The sequence below is a fragment of the Botrytis porri genome (assembly GCF_014898465.1).
Source record: "Botrytis porri strain MUCL 3234 chromosome Unknown BPOR_020, whole genome shotgun sequence".
In the NCBI taxonomy this organism is placed as follows: Eukaryota; Fungi; Ascomycota; class Leotiomycetes; order Helotiales; family Sclerotiniaceae; genus Botrytis; species Botrytis porri.
In genome coordinates, this window is record NW_024066094.1 from 538,052 (window position 1) to 551,288 (window position 13,237).

At 40.9% G+C, this 13,237-nt stretch overlaps 7 protein-coding genes across 7 annotated transcripts; 5 read left to right on the forward strand and 2 right to left on the reverse strand.

Annotated features, from left to right (window-relative positions):
• Positions 1-1,443: 1,443 nt before the first annotated feature.
• EAF01_011296 (uncharacterized protein) lies at positions 1,444-2,458 on the forward strand. The gene is made up of 3 exons (XM_038919553.1): positions 1,444-1,620; positions 1,782-2,266; positions 2,330-2,458. The coding sequence occupies exon 2, from the start codon at positions 1,799-1,801 to the stop codon at positions 2,264-2,266; it is 468 nt and encodes a 155-aa protein (XP_038765067.1). The 5' UTR covers positions 1,444-1,620; positions 1,782-1,798; the 3' UTR covers positions 2,330-2,458.
• Positions 2,459-2,915: 457 nt separating this feature from the next.
• Positions 2,916-3,476, forward strand: EAF01_011297 (uncharacterized protein; the record flags this gene model as incomplete). The annotated part of the gene is made up of 1 exon (XM_038919554.1): positions 2,916-3,476. One exon carries the CDS (start codon positions 2,916-2,918, stop codon positions 3,474-3,476), a length of 561 nt encoding a protein of 186 aa, XP_038765068.1.
• Positions 3,477-5,441: 1,965 nt separating this feature from the next.
• Positions 5,442-6,038, forward strand: EAF01_011298 (uncharacterized protein; the record flags this gene model as incomplete). The annotated part of the gene is made up of 1 exon (XM_038919555.1): positions 5,442-6,038. One exon carries the CDS (start codon positions 5,442-5,444, stop codon positions 6,036-6,038), a length of 597 nt encoding a protein of 198 aa, XP_038765069.1.
• Positions 6,039-7,714: 1,676 nt separating this feature from the next.
• EAF01_011299 (uncharacterized protein) lies at positions 7,715-8,929 on the reverse strand (the record flags this gene model as incomplete). The annotated part of the gene is made up of 1 exon (XM_038919556.1): positions 7,715-8,929. The coding sequence occupies one exon, from the start codon at positions 8,927-8,929 to the stop codon at positions 7,715-7,717; it is 1,215 nt and encodes a 404-aa protein (XP_038765070.1).
• A 543-nt stretch (positions 8,930-9,472) lies between these two features.
• Positions 9,473-10,323, reverse strand: EAF01_011300 (uncharacterized protein; the record flags this gene model as incomplete). The annotated part of the gene is made up of 6 exons (XM_038919557.1): positions 9,473-9,510; positions 9,585-9,797; positions 9,894-10,019; positions 10,086-10,101; positions 10,157-10,207; positions 10,300-10,323. 6 exons carry the CDS (start codon positions 10,321-10,323, stop codon positions 9,473-9,475), a joined length of 468 nt encoding a protein of 155 aa, XP_038765071.1.
• A 480-nt stretch (positions 10,324-10,803) lies between these two features.
• On the forward strand, positions 10,804-11,013 carry EAF01_011301 (uncharacterized protein; the record flags this gene model as incomplete). Its single annotated transcript, XM_038919558.1, has 1 exon — positions 10,804-11,013. One exon carries the CDS (start codon positions 10,804-10,806, stop codon positions 11,011-11,013), a length of 210 nt encoding a protein of 69 aa, XP_038765072.1.
• A 448-nt stretch (positions 11,014-11,461) lies between these two features.
• EAF01_011302 (uncharacterized protein) lies at positions 11,462-12,765 on the forward strand (the record flags this gene model as incomplete). The annotated part of the gene is made up of 2 exons (XM_038919559.1): positions 11,462-11,688; positions 11,745-12,765. 2 exons carry the CDS (start codon positions 11,462-11,464, stop codon positions 12,763-12,765), a joined length of 1,248 nt encoding a protein of 415 aa, XP_038765073.1.
• Positions 12,766-13,237: the final 472 nt, after the last annotated feature.

Sequence of the window (13,237 nt, forward strand, 5' to 3'; positions counted from 1 at the left end):
AGAGCTGAATCAGTGAAGGCGGAAGGTACAAAATTCATTGGCAAGTATGAGAAATAGTCGACTATTCTTTCTACCTCCTTGACTCATCACAATTTGGAATTAGTTTATGTCCTTCACTCCATCTGGGAATGGAGCATGTCCCCACTCGTGGGGACGAGCAGCCAAAAGAAACTCGATGTCATTCACACTGCTAAGTATGGATAAGTTAGGAGAAGGAGAGGATAGAGTCTCTATCTTGGCCAGAAACGGGGAGCTGAAGGAAGAATGCGGGTATCAAATCTCGCAAAACTTGTGATTCAGAACGTCTGCTGCTCTGTACTTGTATTTTGTTCTGCACCTAAGCATTCCAGTGCCCTTGAATCCAACGCAGATAACTACAAATTTTAATGGTATTTTTTGAGAAACTTCTTTGTATTATGATCCCGGCGCTTATCGCAGCAGAGGGAAGCGTCGGGAGTAGCAGGATCTAAAAATTGAACAGGTGGTGGCAAAATCTCTAGACGTGCAACATTGAAGTTCTTGAAGCTAGCAATACTGAGCTGGTAAAAGACTTTTCGAAACACCCAGAAGCACTTAGAAATACTACAAAGGCTCGATAGGTGTTCTATGATAGTGTTGAATTAATGAAAATTAGGATAAAAATCATGCCTATGTCAACCAACTCTTCTAGTAGCCCAACCCCAAGTTCCAAGGCTACATTTCTACATTTATTTGATGACTGATAATTTGCTAGACAGACAGCTGCTCGACCCATAAACCTTTTGGGATGCTATCTCACGTGGCTACATTAATCATTAGATAATGTGTAGTAACGCAGACAGATGACTTTCGGAAACTTTACGTAATCCGATGGTAACATGACGAGTTATGCGTGAAAGGAACTACTGATGTTCAATAGCATGTAATTCATCATATGTGTCAAGTCATATCTTAGGCAGCTTTAGCACATTTAAATGTACCCACATGAATTACCCCAGATTTTCCCATTCTAGACGGAAAATAGGGGAACAGATGAAGATCAAATAAAAATTGGTCATCACATAGATAAAGTATTCATGCTACAAAAACTACTGTCAGATATTTTGATTCTTGAATTAAAACAAAAGGGCAAGAAAGATATACAATCACTCTTTACTCGTTGGCAAATTTGTATCCCAAATCTACTCAATAAGTTTTCATTCATGGCCCAAATCAATTACCGAAACTAGTGGCTCTAGTACAGAGAAGCCACTTCAAATTTACCTGTCTAGCCATAAATGCCATTCATAGTACGACTTAAGCGTGAATGTCCACACTATTTTAGGTTAGCGAGTTTCCGAGTTCAGCCAAGCGCCTTGTTTTAATCCAAGAGACTAGCACATGACGCGATATTGGAGATCCATTGTAGAAACATCATATGAGAAAGTGAATGTGTTTAGCGCGGTAGTAGTACATGTCAAGCGTGCAATCGCGTAGCTTCCATACCAGTTTTGCGGTATATAAATTCTTCTCTCTCACCAATCCTACTCTCTCATTTATACATTCAAGAAACTCTTTGATCATCATAAAGTTTCATTACCATCGAATATCATCACCCAATCTTTCGAACAAGACAACATCAGAATCAATCTACAAGCAAAGGTAAGCCACTTCCTAATATTTTACTCAGTCGGATGACGTTGAGTTGATTGAACTCTTCGGGTGTTTCAAAGTCTCACTTTCTTTGAATGTCTTACAGTCTTTCTTTATTAAACTACAAACCAGATCGCGAGTAGAAAGGACTTTGCTAACTACCAATATAGACAAGACTACTTTTATAATGGCTCCATCAGCGATCGATCCTCGAGAGGAGCAGAAAAGAACCGTTATGAGCGCACGAATTCGAACCAACGGCATTACCAAAAACACAGCAACCAAACCGAAGATGAATAAAGCCACAGAAGATTTAGTTAGGCCAATGGAAGGATTGGTCTTAGAGAAGACCGTCGACTCATCGTCGACAACAGAAACCATGAATGTCACGGTCGAATCAAAGGACACAGACATGAACACAGTTTACAACGAAGTATTCTCCAACCTTCGCGGTCATTTCCAGAAACCAGACATTGTCAAACCTGACGTCGGCAAGTCTGATATCACAAAAACTGTTGTTGAGAATAAAGTTCCAAAGAAGAAAATCATTGATCAGGATGAAGACGCAGCTTACGATATGATCAAAGCTCATTTTCGTTCTATGGGCTCAGGAGGAAAGAAGGGGGGCGCTAATAAATGGAGCTTTTTAATCTAATGGTAGGCCAAAAATTTCTCGCTATTCCAAGCCTTAATGGATATCTCTGATAATCATTCTCAGTCAAGAATCTATGGTGAGAAGAAACGTTTCAAGTATTACAATGGATAAAATATCAATTGAGAATAAGCATATTGGTAATATCTCCTGGGGAGATTTGTGAGAGAGATTAGCGACGCGAGAATATCACCGTGGACTAGATAAAATATAAACAGCGTTGTTCAATACACACATTTTGCGCCACCAGGCCAGTTTTTGATGAACCACAACACCCAAGTAACTCTTCCTGCAAGACAACTAATCAATTTACATATCTCCAGTGGCAATTCTAATAGCAAAGTACTTCACGTTCAGCATGAGCTGTACCTGTACATTGTTCTGTGACTAGATTTTGTTCCGATTTTGTTCCGATTTTGTTAACCACTTTTACGAATCACTTTCGAACAACTGTGGAATTTTCCTGTGGGAAGTTGAGAACAATCCCTGGACAACATGTACACTGAACACTTAAATAGCCATATAATCTGTGTCCCTGTAATATTTCCTTATATCCAAGCAACTTCCATAAGCAATTACCTACACATACATCACATTTGGCCAGATAGAAGTTTCAAATACATAATTCAAAGCCAGATTAATCACCGCAAACATGCTACAAGGAATATCAAAACACCCTCGCTGGTGCCATAGCGAGAATGCTTATCTTGCAAGTATTATTATGCACACAATTGATGGGAAAGAGGAGAGACGAAGAATTGAGTCGGTTATTGTTAGAATGACAATTGAACAAGCAAAACATCACATTGGTGGTGTCGCGTTTGCGCAGGACCCATGGCCTATCAGAACCTATACCATTGGAACCATCAGGCAACGGCGGAGACGTATTTTTAATACACGCAAAGCAGCTGATCGTCGTGGTGTCGAGAACTCCGCTAAGAAACACGCTAAGAAAACAGCTCAGAAACTACAGCCGCAAATAGAACGATTTATCGTACCTTCCGGGGACTCCATAGCATCTTATGACTTCAATATAGAAATGCTTTTAGAATGGCAACAAGAAGTCGAGGAGATGATGGCTCCCTTGAAACAGAAATGGGCTGAAGAGGACCGCGCTAAAGCCGCCCAATACCAATCAGCAGTAACAGCCGCGGACGAAATTCTGGGAGCTGATTTCTGGACTCAATCCCAGGAAGATGCTGATATGGAATGAGCGTCCTCGGATATGGTGGTAGAGGATATATACACACATATCAGCATGAACCAGTAAGTAAGTGCTAAAGCGAGATATAGCTTGAGGCTGGCCCTCACTATTCAAATTAACACATTTCCTAAATTGAATATATATAAACCCCAAAATTATTTTGCCCATATTCTTTTGTGATACTGTGAGTGACTGTAAGTGAACCACACCTTGTAATAACAAACAAGGAACTCGTCCTTACTAATCTTTATTTCCTTGAGAGATAACCAAGCAGAGATTCCTTTGTAAGATGACAATTCGAACAAAGCGTGGCAGCAGGAACTAATAAGAAAGAAATGCATTCTTCACATTTTATCAGTCTTTGTCGCTCGTCTAATAACAACCGAATAAAGAGAAATATTTTAGAGCACGTTAACTTCAAACAAACATACTGAACTAGCGCCAGGCACAGGAATTGACTTGGCTGTCAATGTTTATTGATCTTTTGAATAATGTTAAATTACAACTAACCATCCTGGATATTGTCATCCCAAGTACCATCTTAGCTACCACTCTAGGTTCCATCCTCAACTCACCACCATAGCAGCATCCTGCTTCAGGTAACTACCCACCACAAACCATCACACATTCCCTCCCCCCTTTCCAACCCAACAATCTCCAAACCTGCAATCAACAAATCCCACCTACCCTCCAGAACCATCATTTCACGCTATCATAAATCAAATATTCTGAATATCATGATGAATGCTCAGCACATCCAGTCTCTCAATCAAGAAGAAAGGAAAGAAAAGAAAAGCAAACCTCCTACAAACAAGGCAGAGACATCACCCACAAACCTGCATCTACTAGTGGGTATAACAACCCCCAGATCACTGGATACTACAAAAATCAACTTGAGGATATCATGAGAGACATCAATCCAAATCCTTTAAAGATTCCGCATATGATTTATCATTACTAAGAAAACGAAGAATAAATCCCAATATCAAACAACCAAAGAATGAATATGTTACAAATTTTGAAAATTGAGGAGTATGCCGTTGATGTATTCACTGGTGATTCTGCTTGTTGATGGCTGGAAGATGTAGTAGGAGAGGGTTTATACTTTCCATATACTTCATCCTAAACCTTATAGAATGATCATCTAGGCAAGATAGCTACCTACATACTTTACAATCTCAAAATTCAACTAATAATTAACATCTCAGCCAATCCTTCCTTACCCCCTTTTCTATAGTTTCTATCACAAAATAATAATATTAATATACAGATCTTTCAACTATCAGCATCATCCCATGCTATCCCTATAATGACATCCCATACCATCCTCTTCCATAAATCGTTTCCCACAAATCATTAACCTCATCTAATCTCCAAACCAACTCTTTATCTTTACACGCTCCCTCTCCCCTCCCTTTCCTTTCCTTTCCCTCGCACTTTACCAACCTCCAACCCCAACCTCCAACTCAAATTCAACACCCTCCGGCATATTCGTTCCTTTCAACTATCATCTCTCATCGATATCCGCAACATCCACAAAATGCAGAAAATATGAGAAAGAACCATCCAGCCAACCAGTCATTCATCCAGCAAGAAAGCAAGAAAGTCAATCATTCCTATCTCTTCCCTATCTCCTATCCCTCACTCTTTCCTACCTCTCACTCTACCACATACACTAGTCTAGAATACCATCACATTACATCAAATATCAAAATCTCAATTCATCATTATAAAATATTGAAGTGTTTGAAATTTGCTCTCATCAAGTATTTCTTTTTTGGCATAACATTCCAAGTTATCATTAGAGTAGTTTTTTTCTTCTTCTCATAATATTTTTCTCGAGGTTCTTCATTGGTACTTGTAAATTGGTGATTAACCCATCCTCTTTCCAGTACCGCGGTAGCTAATCTTAAAGAATCATATATTACTACTATTCCTCGCGTCTTCCACAAAACCCCAAACCCCAAGCCCACCATGGCTCACATCCTAATCTACCACACCCACGGCGCAACCCGCACATTCTCTCCCCCCACCTCCAACTCTTCCAACCCCTCCCCCCAAACCTACGCCGCCTACGCCGCCCGCTTCACGCACATCTACCCCTCGCAATCCAAAGTCCACTCCGGGATCCTCCCACCCACCTCCCGACACCCCGTAACCCCCATACGAGCCCAACTCTCCTCGATCCTCCTCGCACAACGCTCCGCGCTCACGCGTTTCGAAGCCCTCAAAATCCCTCCCCACTATGCCGGAACGCATTTCCTTCCTATCCACGCCGACCCTGCATTTCGGGCCGAGATTAACGACGGCGTAGGTTTTTATCTGGACATCTATTCCTCTTCTTCAGAAGTAATATCTCTTCTGCACAAATGGCCATTCGATGATGCGACCAAGAGGTTATTTCGGAGTGAACGACTTCCGTATGTTGATTTAATAGTGCAATTTGATCAGCTGAATGAGAAATTGCATAAATTGGGACAAGCGAGTTTGGGGGTACTATGTGAAGTATCATTGTATTCCGGAGAGAGAGAATCGAGCGGTGGAAATGGATGTGATGCAGGATTTGGATAGATATGGGGCGAAGCTGGAGAGCATTATGAAGGAGAAAAATTTGAAAGAGAAAGAAAAAGAGATAAAGGAGATAGAGGTGGTGAGAGATGATTATGAGACAGAGGAAGAATTGGAGGAATTCCAAATAACGAATCCAACGCCGATGCCAAAACCAGGAGGAAAATCAATACTAGCCACTCAATCCACTCAACCAAAGAAAAATACGAAAAGAAAAGAGAAAGAGATATCGCGAGATAATGATGAAGCAGAGGAAGAATTGCAAGCCCTCCCTCCCGCAACCAAAACAACACCAGCCTCAAAATCAGGAGGAAAATCATTCCTAACACCAGTATCCAAATCCGAAGGGGGAAATCCGTTCTAACTCCCATGTCGAAATCCGGAGGGGGAAAATCCATTCTAACCCCCCAATCCACATCCACATCCACATCCACTCAACCAAAGAAACCCCCCAAACCCAAAGCAAACCCGATATCACAAGACAACGACGAAACAGAAGAAGAAATAGAGGAACTGCCAATTTCAAAAACAACGTCGACTTTGAAAACCACGCCAGTATCAAAATCCCAATCCCAACTCAAATCCGGAGGAAAATCCATCCCCACCCCCCAATCAACCCCAATACAAGCACAAAACCCAAAGTCAAAGTCAAAGTCAACCCCTCAATCAACGCCTATTCAAAAACCAAAACCAAAACCAAAACTAAAACTCACACCCCGCGATTCCCACCTTCATCAGCATACCACATCGAAAAATATCTAAATCCTAGTTATTCGATTCGATTCAATTCAATTCAAAACCCACTATTCATCCCCCATTCTCGATAAATTCCTCTCTTGCCCCTTTGTACTCTTCTGCTTAATTCCCAGTCCTTTCTGTGGTTTGATGTTTAATATGATGCGTTCACTGTACACCATACATCTAAAACACAACAGAGAAGTATAGCGAATTGTCAGATACGGGTTTTGAGGAGAAATTGTCATCTTACATGGACCTGGAATTGGATAAGCGGTGTACGAAAAAGACAGCAAATGATCATAGCAAACCGAGGAATCAATACTCCCAAGGACTCCGAAGGAGGAATTTCATATTTGTTTTCAGAGAGAGTTGGAGAAGTGTATACATATACATACAAATTCTCAGCGTATCAGGGATTTAGAAGTATAGCTAAAGCTATCAGCAATCAACGAAAAATTAACTACCATGCCTCTCCTCTCTTGATTGTTCTATTCCATTGAGATATATTGTTGCTGTAAAGTTTTCTCGTGCCTTGATTGCACAACCCATGACCCGGTACTAAGCGGTGCGGTAACGAATAAATTGTAGAAATGTAGGACTTGGAAACTATCCCATTATTCGCGACATCTATTCAATAACATAGAAAAACTCTGCACATTACACATTATATTCGACACACCATAAACTCTCCATTCCCATCTTCATTCAGATTACTTCTCACATTCTCACCAATATTCAAGAAGTCAGAAACAATATCTCACAACTGTACGGAAACTTATTGATTTTAATTTTAGGGTTTTAATTTTTTATAAATAAACTGTAGTATTAAACGCATCGACACAATAAATCAAAGCTACTTGCCCGTACTTCTCGACGAAGCACCTGAAAGCTGAAAAGGGAAAGAAATCTACCACTTACCTTCTAATTATTTCAAGACTTACCTAACTCAATTCAACCTCCGAAAAATCCGCATCATCCTCCGGAAAATCCTTCGCATGCTTCGCTCTCCTCGCCCTCTCTTCTCGCTGCGCCTTCTTCAGCACCGCCAAAGCCCGACTAACCTGTTCCATCCTCTCATCCTCCTGTATACGGTCTCTGAGGGTCTCCGGATCTGCGACTAGTGGAGCACCATAATAATACGCCTGCGCCGGACAACCTAACCAGATGAGAAAATCAACCGTACTACAATCTTCTTCGGCGGTCCCGACTGGGTTTTCGACATCGCGCCTGAGTAGTTCATAGAGTTCGTTTTCGTTCTTGATAAGACATGCTTTCTCCGTGACTTTGATGCAAAAATGGACCCAGTTGAGCATGGCCTCTGGATCGAGAGTTCCTGGATGGAGACGGAATTCGATGGTGCGTTTTTCAGACTCGTAGGGCAGTTTCAAATTAACCAAATTGAATGCAAGTCGTCCTCCAACACCCGGTGTCATGTCAATCCAAAATTGTTTCCAGTCGTTTTGGTTTTGGTAGGAAAGAATATGGTTGAGGAATTCGAGACGCGTGGTATCGGGGACACTTGTGCCAAAAGTACTCCAGGTAAATGATCGGCAATATTCTTGTGCAGTCTGCACCCGAACGGCAGAGACCATGAGCCGAATCTGACGTTCGTAAGTATACAAAATTGCAACCAAATTACGGAATACCGGGAAAGAAAATCCATCATACTCGTTGCCGACGTGAACATGAAAGCCTGCACTGTCATTAACTCGAACTAGATAGTTATTTCTTAATGTCTCTAAAACTACTGGGATAAGTTCTCGTGAAGCCTGATCGTAATAATAGGGTGGAGATGATATTTCCATACCAAATTCTCTATAATCTGGGTGGATTCGCTCTTTTGGATTGACACTGGAATCAGATTTAAGTTGCCATCTGGTTCTTAGTTCTGCACCACTGAGTGATGTATCCGTTCCACATGCAGTTACTATTACTGGTATTCCCTTAGCCTTGAGTCTTTCGCCAATGTCAAAATTAGCTTTGTCTATGTTATGTAGTTTCTCTCCATCTTTCTCACGTGGATCCTTTGGATGAGGAGCAGGATGAATGGGATGAACAGTAGCTAAGAGATATTCGATCTCGATACCAAATGTGAGTCTAGTCTCAGACTTGACTGCTGTCTCTGTAGAACCTTGGGGTGGAGAGCTCAAAGACATTTTAGTTAAAGGCTAAGAATTGTGATTGTGCTATAGTAATCAAAATTTGTTTAGGGTAGTCTGGGAAGAAGTTGAGTTTTCTGAAAATGTGTGAGCCAGACGACCAGCAAAAAGCCTTCATATAATAGCTACAATGCCATTGTTCCTTGATGATGTTAAAATTGTATGAAAGAAATCATCCTCTCTTTCAAAAGTTCAAAAGACCTTTGAGCCCGAATCTATCTTTGTACTCAAACAACAAGCTGTTGAAGGATTGTTTAAGAATACAGAAGCTCCACAAAAACAATACAACAAGAAGTTTGCGAACCAATGTTGGAAGGTATAATTTCAAAATAAAATCAAAATGAAATTGCTACCTTGGTGACGATGCTGACAACACTCACTTGATCCATGTATAGCATTAATGAAACTTCCATTCCCATTGAAAAGGAAGGCTAGAACAAAATGCTGTATATTCCTATTCCTATGGTATTTTATGTAACTTTATATGAGATCCAAAATTTCTCTCAATGTCATGAATTTTCCCCAATTAGTGCTGTTTCCTTATTTGTTGTCGCGAATGAATGAAACGAACTCCTCATCTAAAAGAACAACATCTCGTTAGTAATTGTGCAAGTCTAGAGAGGTTTGAAGAGTATCTTGAGAGTTTTCATACAATCTATGCTTCCATCACCATTCTTATCAACCTCCTTCACCATACTCTTAATCTCTTCCTCTGACAGATTCTCTCCTAAAGATGCCATCAACTTGTAGATTTCTTCTGGGGAAATTGTGCCACTTCCATCAACATCGAATACTTTGAAAGCGCTGCGCATTTCTTGTTCGAAGTCAACGCCCTTTGTTTCGGCAGTCATCATCTTAAGGAATTCTGTATTTTGAATAGAATATGGTTAGAAGAGCTCGAAGAAAAGTGTTGACGATGTGAAGATGTGGGGTATTCGTGGTATCTCGCGGTGTAACAAACCATCAAAATCGACTGTTCCAGATTGATCAACATCCACCTCATTAATCATATCTTGAATTTCCGCATCTGATGGGTTCTGTCCCAGAGATTTCATTGCTTCTGCGAGTTCGGCAGTGGAAATGGTTCCTGGTTGAAGATAGGATTGTTAGAAAAGGATTGTGAAGAGCAAGTGCGGGGTTGAATTGCGCATACCATCACCATCTTTGTCCTATATGGAAGAGTAAGCATTTTGCGCGAACAGTCAAGTAAGAAGTTTAACTTACAAAAATGGAGAAAGCATCTCTATATGCTTGAATTTCCTCATTGCTGAGACCCTAGAACAGAAGAGCAGTCAGTACTGGTGAGTGCGCGTAAAGTATGAATATCCAAACATCTCTCGTGAAGCTTGCAATCTCTTGAAACTTACTTTGGCATTCTTTAATTCCGACATTCTGGTGTAGTGTGTTTGGTGTAAATATGTTTGGATACTTGGCAGATGTAAAGAATTTGGCGCAAACAATAATAAATCTCGAATTCAGATGAACGACTAAAGGAGGTTGAAGAGGTTTGACCGTTTGAGAGGGGTGATGATATAAAGTGGCTCGAGATGTTTTTTCCTAGAACCGTTTCATAAGGCGAGATCAACCAATCTTTATTTTGGAGCCTTAGCCGCAACGAATCAAGCAAATCAAGCAAATCAAGCAACGCAGCCCAGAATCCCATAAATTGAATTGATTGAGTGACAGCTCAAAATTGCTCCACCATGATAAACCCTTCCATTGGTACTCGAGTAGAAAGAAAGATTTCGGTAAAAAGGGGTCATCACTGATAAGAGCTCCAGGTCCATCCCATTCCCACACCTAAGAAGAAGCTCCAAAAATTGATACATATGTTGTTGCAATACCTATCTTCACCACCAAGACAAAGAAACATGAAATCAAGGGTCCTGTTTCATGATAATGTTAATCTATCTTTGAAACATGGAAGAGTTCTCATCCTATCCCAAAAAGCTGGGGAATCTCTATCGTGCATGGAAGCCATCATGGATGCCCAGTTGCCTTTGAGTGATGATATCGTGGCTGTGTCAATCATTGAGTGGACCTCGAACCTCAAGAAGCAATCCCGCCGCATGGCAATATAAATCAGTGAGGAAACGATGGATTGGATCAAGCTGAGGTCTTTTCTCTTTTGGGAATACCAGTAAGTTACCGTACGTTGTAAGGAGTGTGAGATGCCAGAAATAAACACTTCCATTACTCATCATTAGATGAACAGACTTCATATTCCTACACTACCTACCTACCTGTTTAATGAGGTTAGTACCTAGGTAGTCAGTCCACGGGTATCTACGACGGACACATGAAAGATTTTGTGGCTGTGCAAATCAAGTGTCACCCACCTGGGCATACTAGGCAACAAACAACTTCATCTCACTGCACAACTACATTGAACAATACCACGTCGTCTCAAACTCATAGGTTTTGTCCATTCTTAAGAACAACAATCTCCCCGGTGAAATATCAAAGGTATAACGAGATCATCATTCGACGAGATCCGCGGCTCTATATCGGGCAAGACGAATTTGCAATATGGGTAAAGAAACGCAGCCCTACAAGGCTGATGCTCATAGAGATCTAATAGAAGTTAGCAATGCTGCAGCTTCTTCCGCAGGCTTTCTCAATGATCTTAATCAAGAATATCCCGAAGAGGATCTTCCAACTTATGAGGAAACATCCTCATCGGCACCTCTTCTTTCGCGTACTGATGGCCCATCTGCCAGCAATTCTCACTCTACCTCCGGCGTAGGTTGGTATATGTAAGTATCTCTTATCAAATATGCCGTGAAATTTAAACTAACTCACTCTGCTCTAGCCCCCCTCCCGATCTTCCTTTCTCTTCGCACGACTATAGTTCAGCCGATTTCTGGACGAGATTCCCAAATTATTCTACGGATCCTGATGCTCTTCGTCAAATGATCCTCGAACAAGCTCAATATGCTCCAACCTATTATGTGGAAGTATCAGGAACTCACAGAGAAACCGAGCGTCGACATAAAAAATCCTCAACGGAAACTATCACAGATTTCCACATACGTCTGAATTTAACACATCTGCTCACGACCGGAATAAGAACTGGAGGAAGACTAGAGATCTTGCCAGATAATCAAAAAGGATATCGAGGAGGAATAATCAAGTCTCTCGAACCCTCTCTCTCAAACTGTGATATCGAATCCGGCTCAACGGGAGATGAATTGCAAGCCTGGTGCGAGAAATTCGTTTCCGATCCATCTAGCATGAAATGCTTCATCTTTGAACGCAAAATCATAAATCACGATAAAAGCCACCTGGAGTATCTTTTGCGACGTATTGTTACATCTACGAATTACCGTGGTCAAGTTCACGTCAATTTTCCAACATCGCACAAACGAGTAATCGTTTATTCGCCACATATAATCAACGAATGGCGAATGACGACTTGGATTCGTTGGTTCTTTTACCTCACATTCCTCTGGGTAGTTTCCTGGCCCATTCTCTTCTTAGTCACTCGTCGCTACGAGGTTGTAAGATGTACATATCAATATGCCGACCGACGCGCGGGAGCCGGTGCTTCCCCCCGAAAACCAACTGTGCAAAGCGAAGATGATTTTGTCAATCATTGGGAAGCGGCTTTGAGATCTGCAATCATGGGACGCATGATCCGAACAGATTCTTGTCTAGATGAAGATTATAGGGTACAGATATTGCAAGCGGAAGTTGCCAGAGGTCAAGCGGCTGCACGTGCTTTAATTGGTACGGGTAATGCGTTGGCGGATGGTGCGATTGGAGTTATGGCTGCAGCGACGAGTTTCGTGGGTGAATACAATGATGCGAGAGGTTGGGGTTATGATACTTAAATATTGTTTTCATGTAGATGTGATGAGTATACGAGTCAGTTTGGCGTTTGTATCAATTTATGTGCTGTTGATAGCGAGCCAATACCAGTTTAGAAAGAGTGAGCGTTTATTTGGTTAGAATTACACCTCTTTGGGATGCAGGCTTTTTCCCCAATTAATCACAAGGAGTCACGAAAATCTTAATTAGAGATTTCCAACTTGATACAAGAGAGTCTATTATTTGGGAAATCATATCCCGTGCTACTCATGTTAATGCACGCATCAGTATCTACTAAAAAGCCTCGATAAATGATAAATCGATAAAAGCACATGCATGCCTAATTAACATTTGCATTTCGGTTGTCCTCAACAATTGAATTAATTATAATCATAATTTTGTTGATTTTATATAGTAATTTTGTTCGAAATATTAATTAAGATTTTGAGAATACTTTTATTAGGTTAAGAAAATCAGAATATATATATATATATA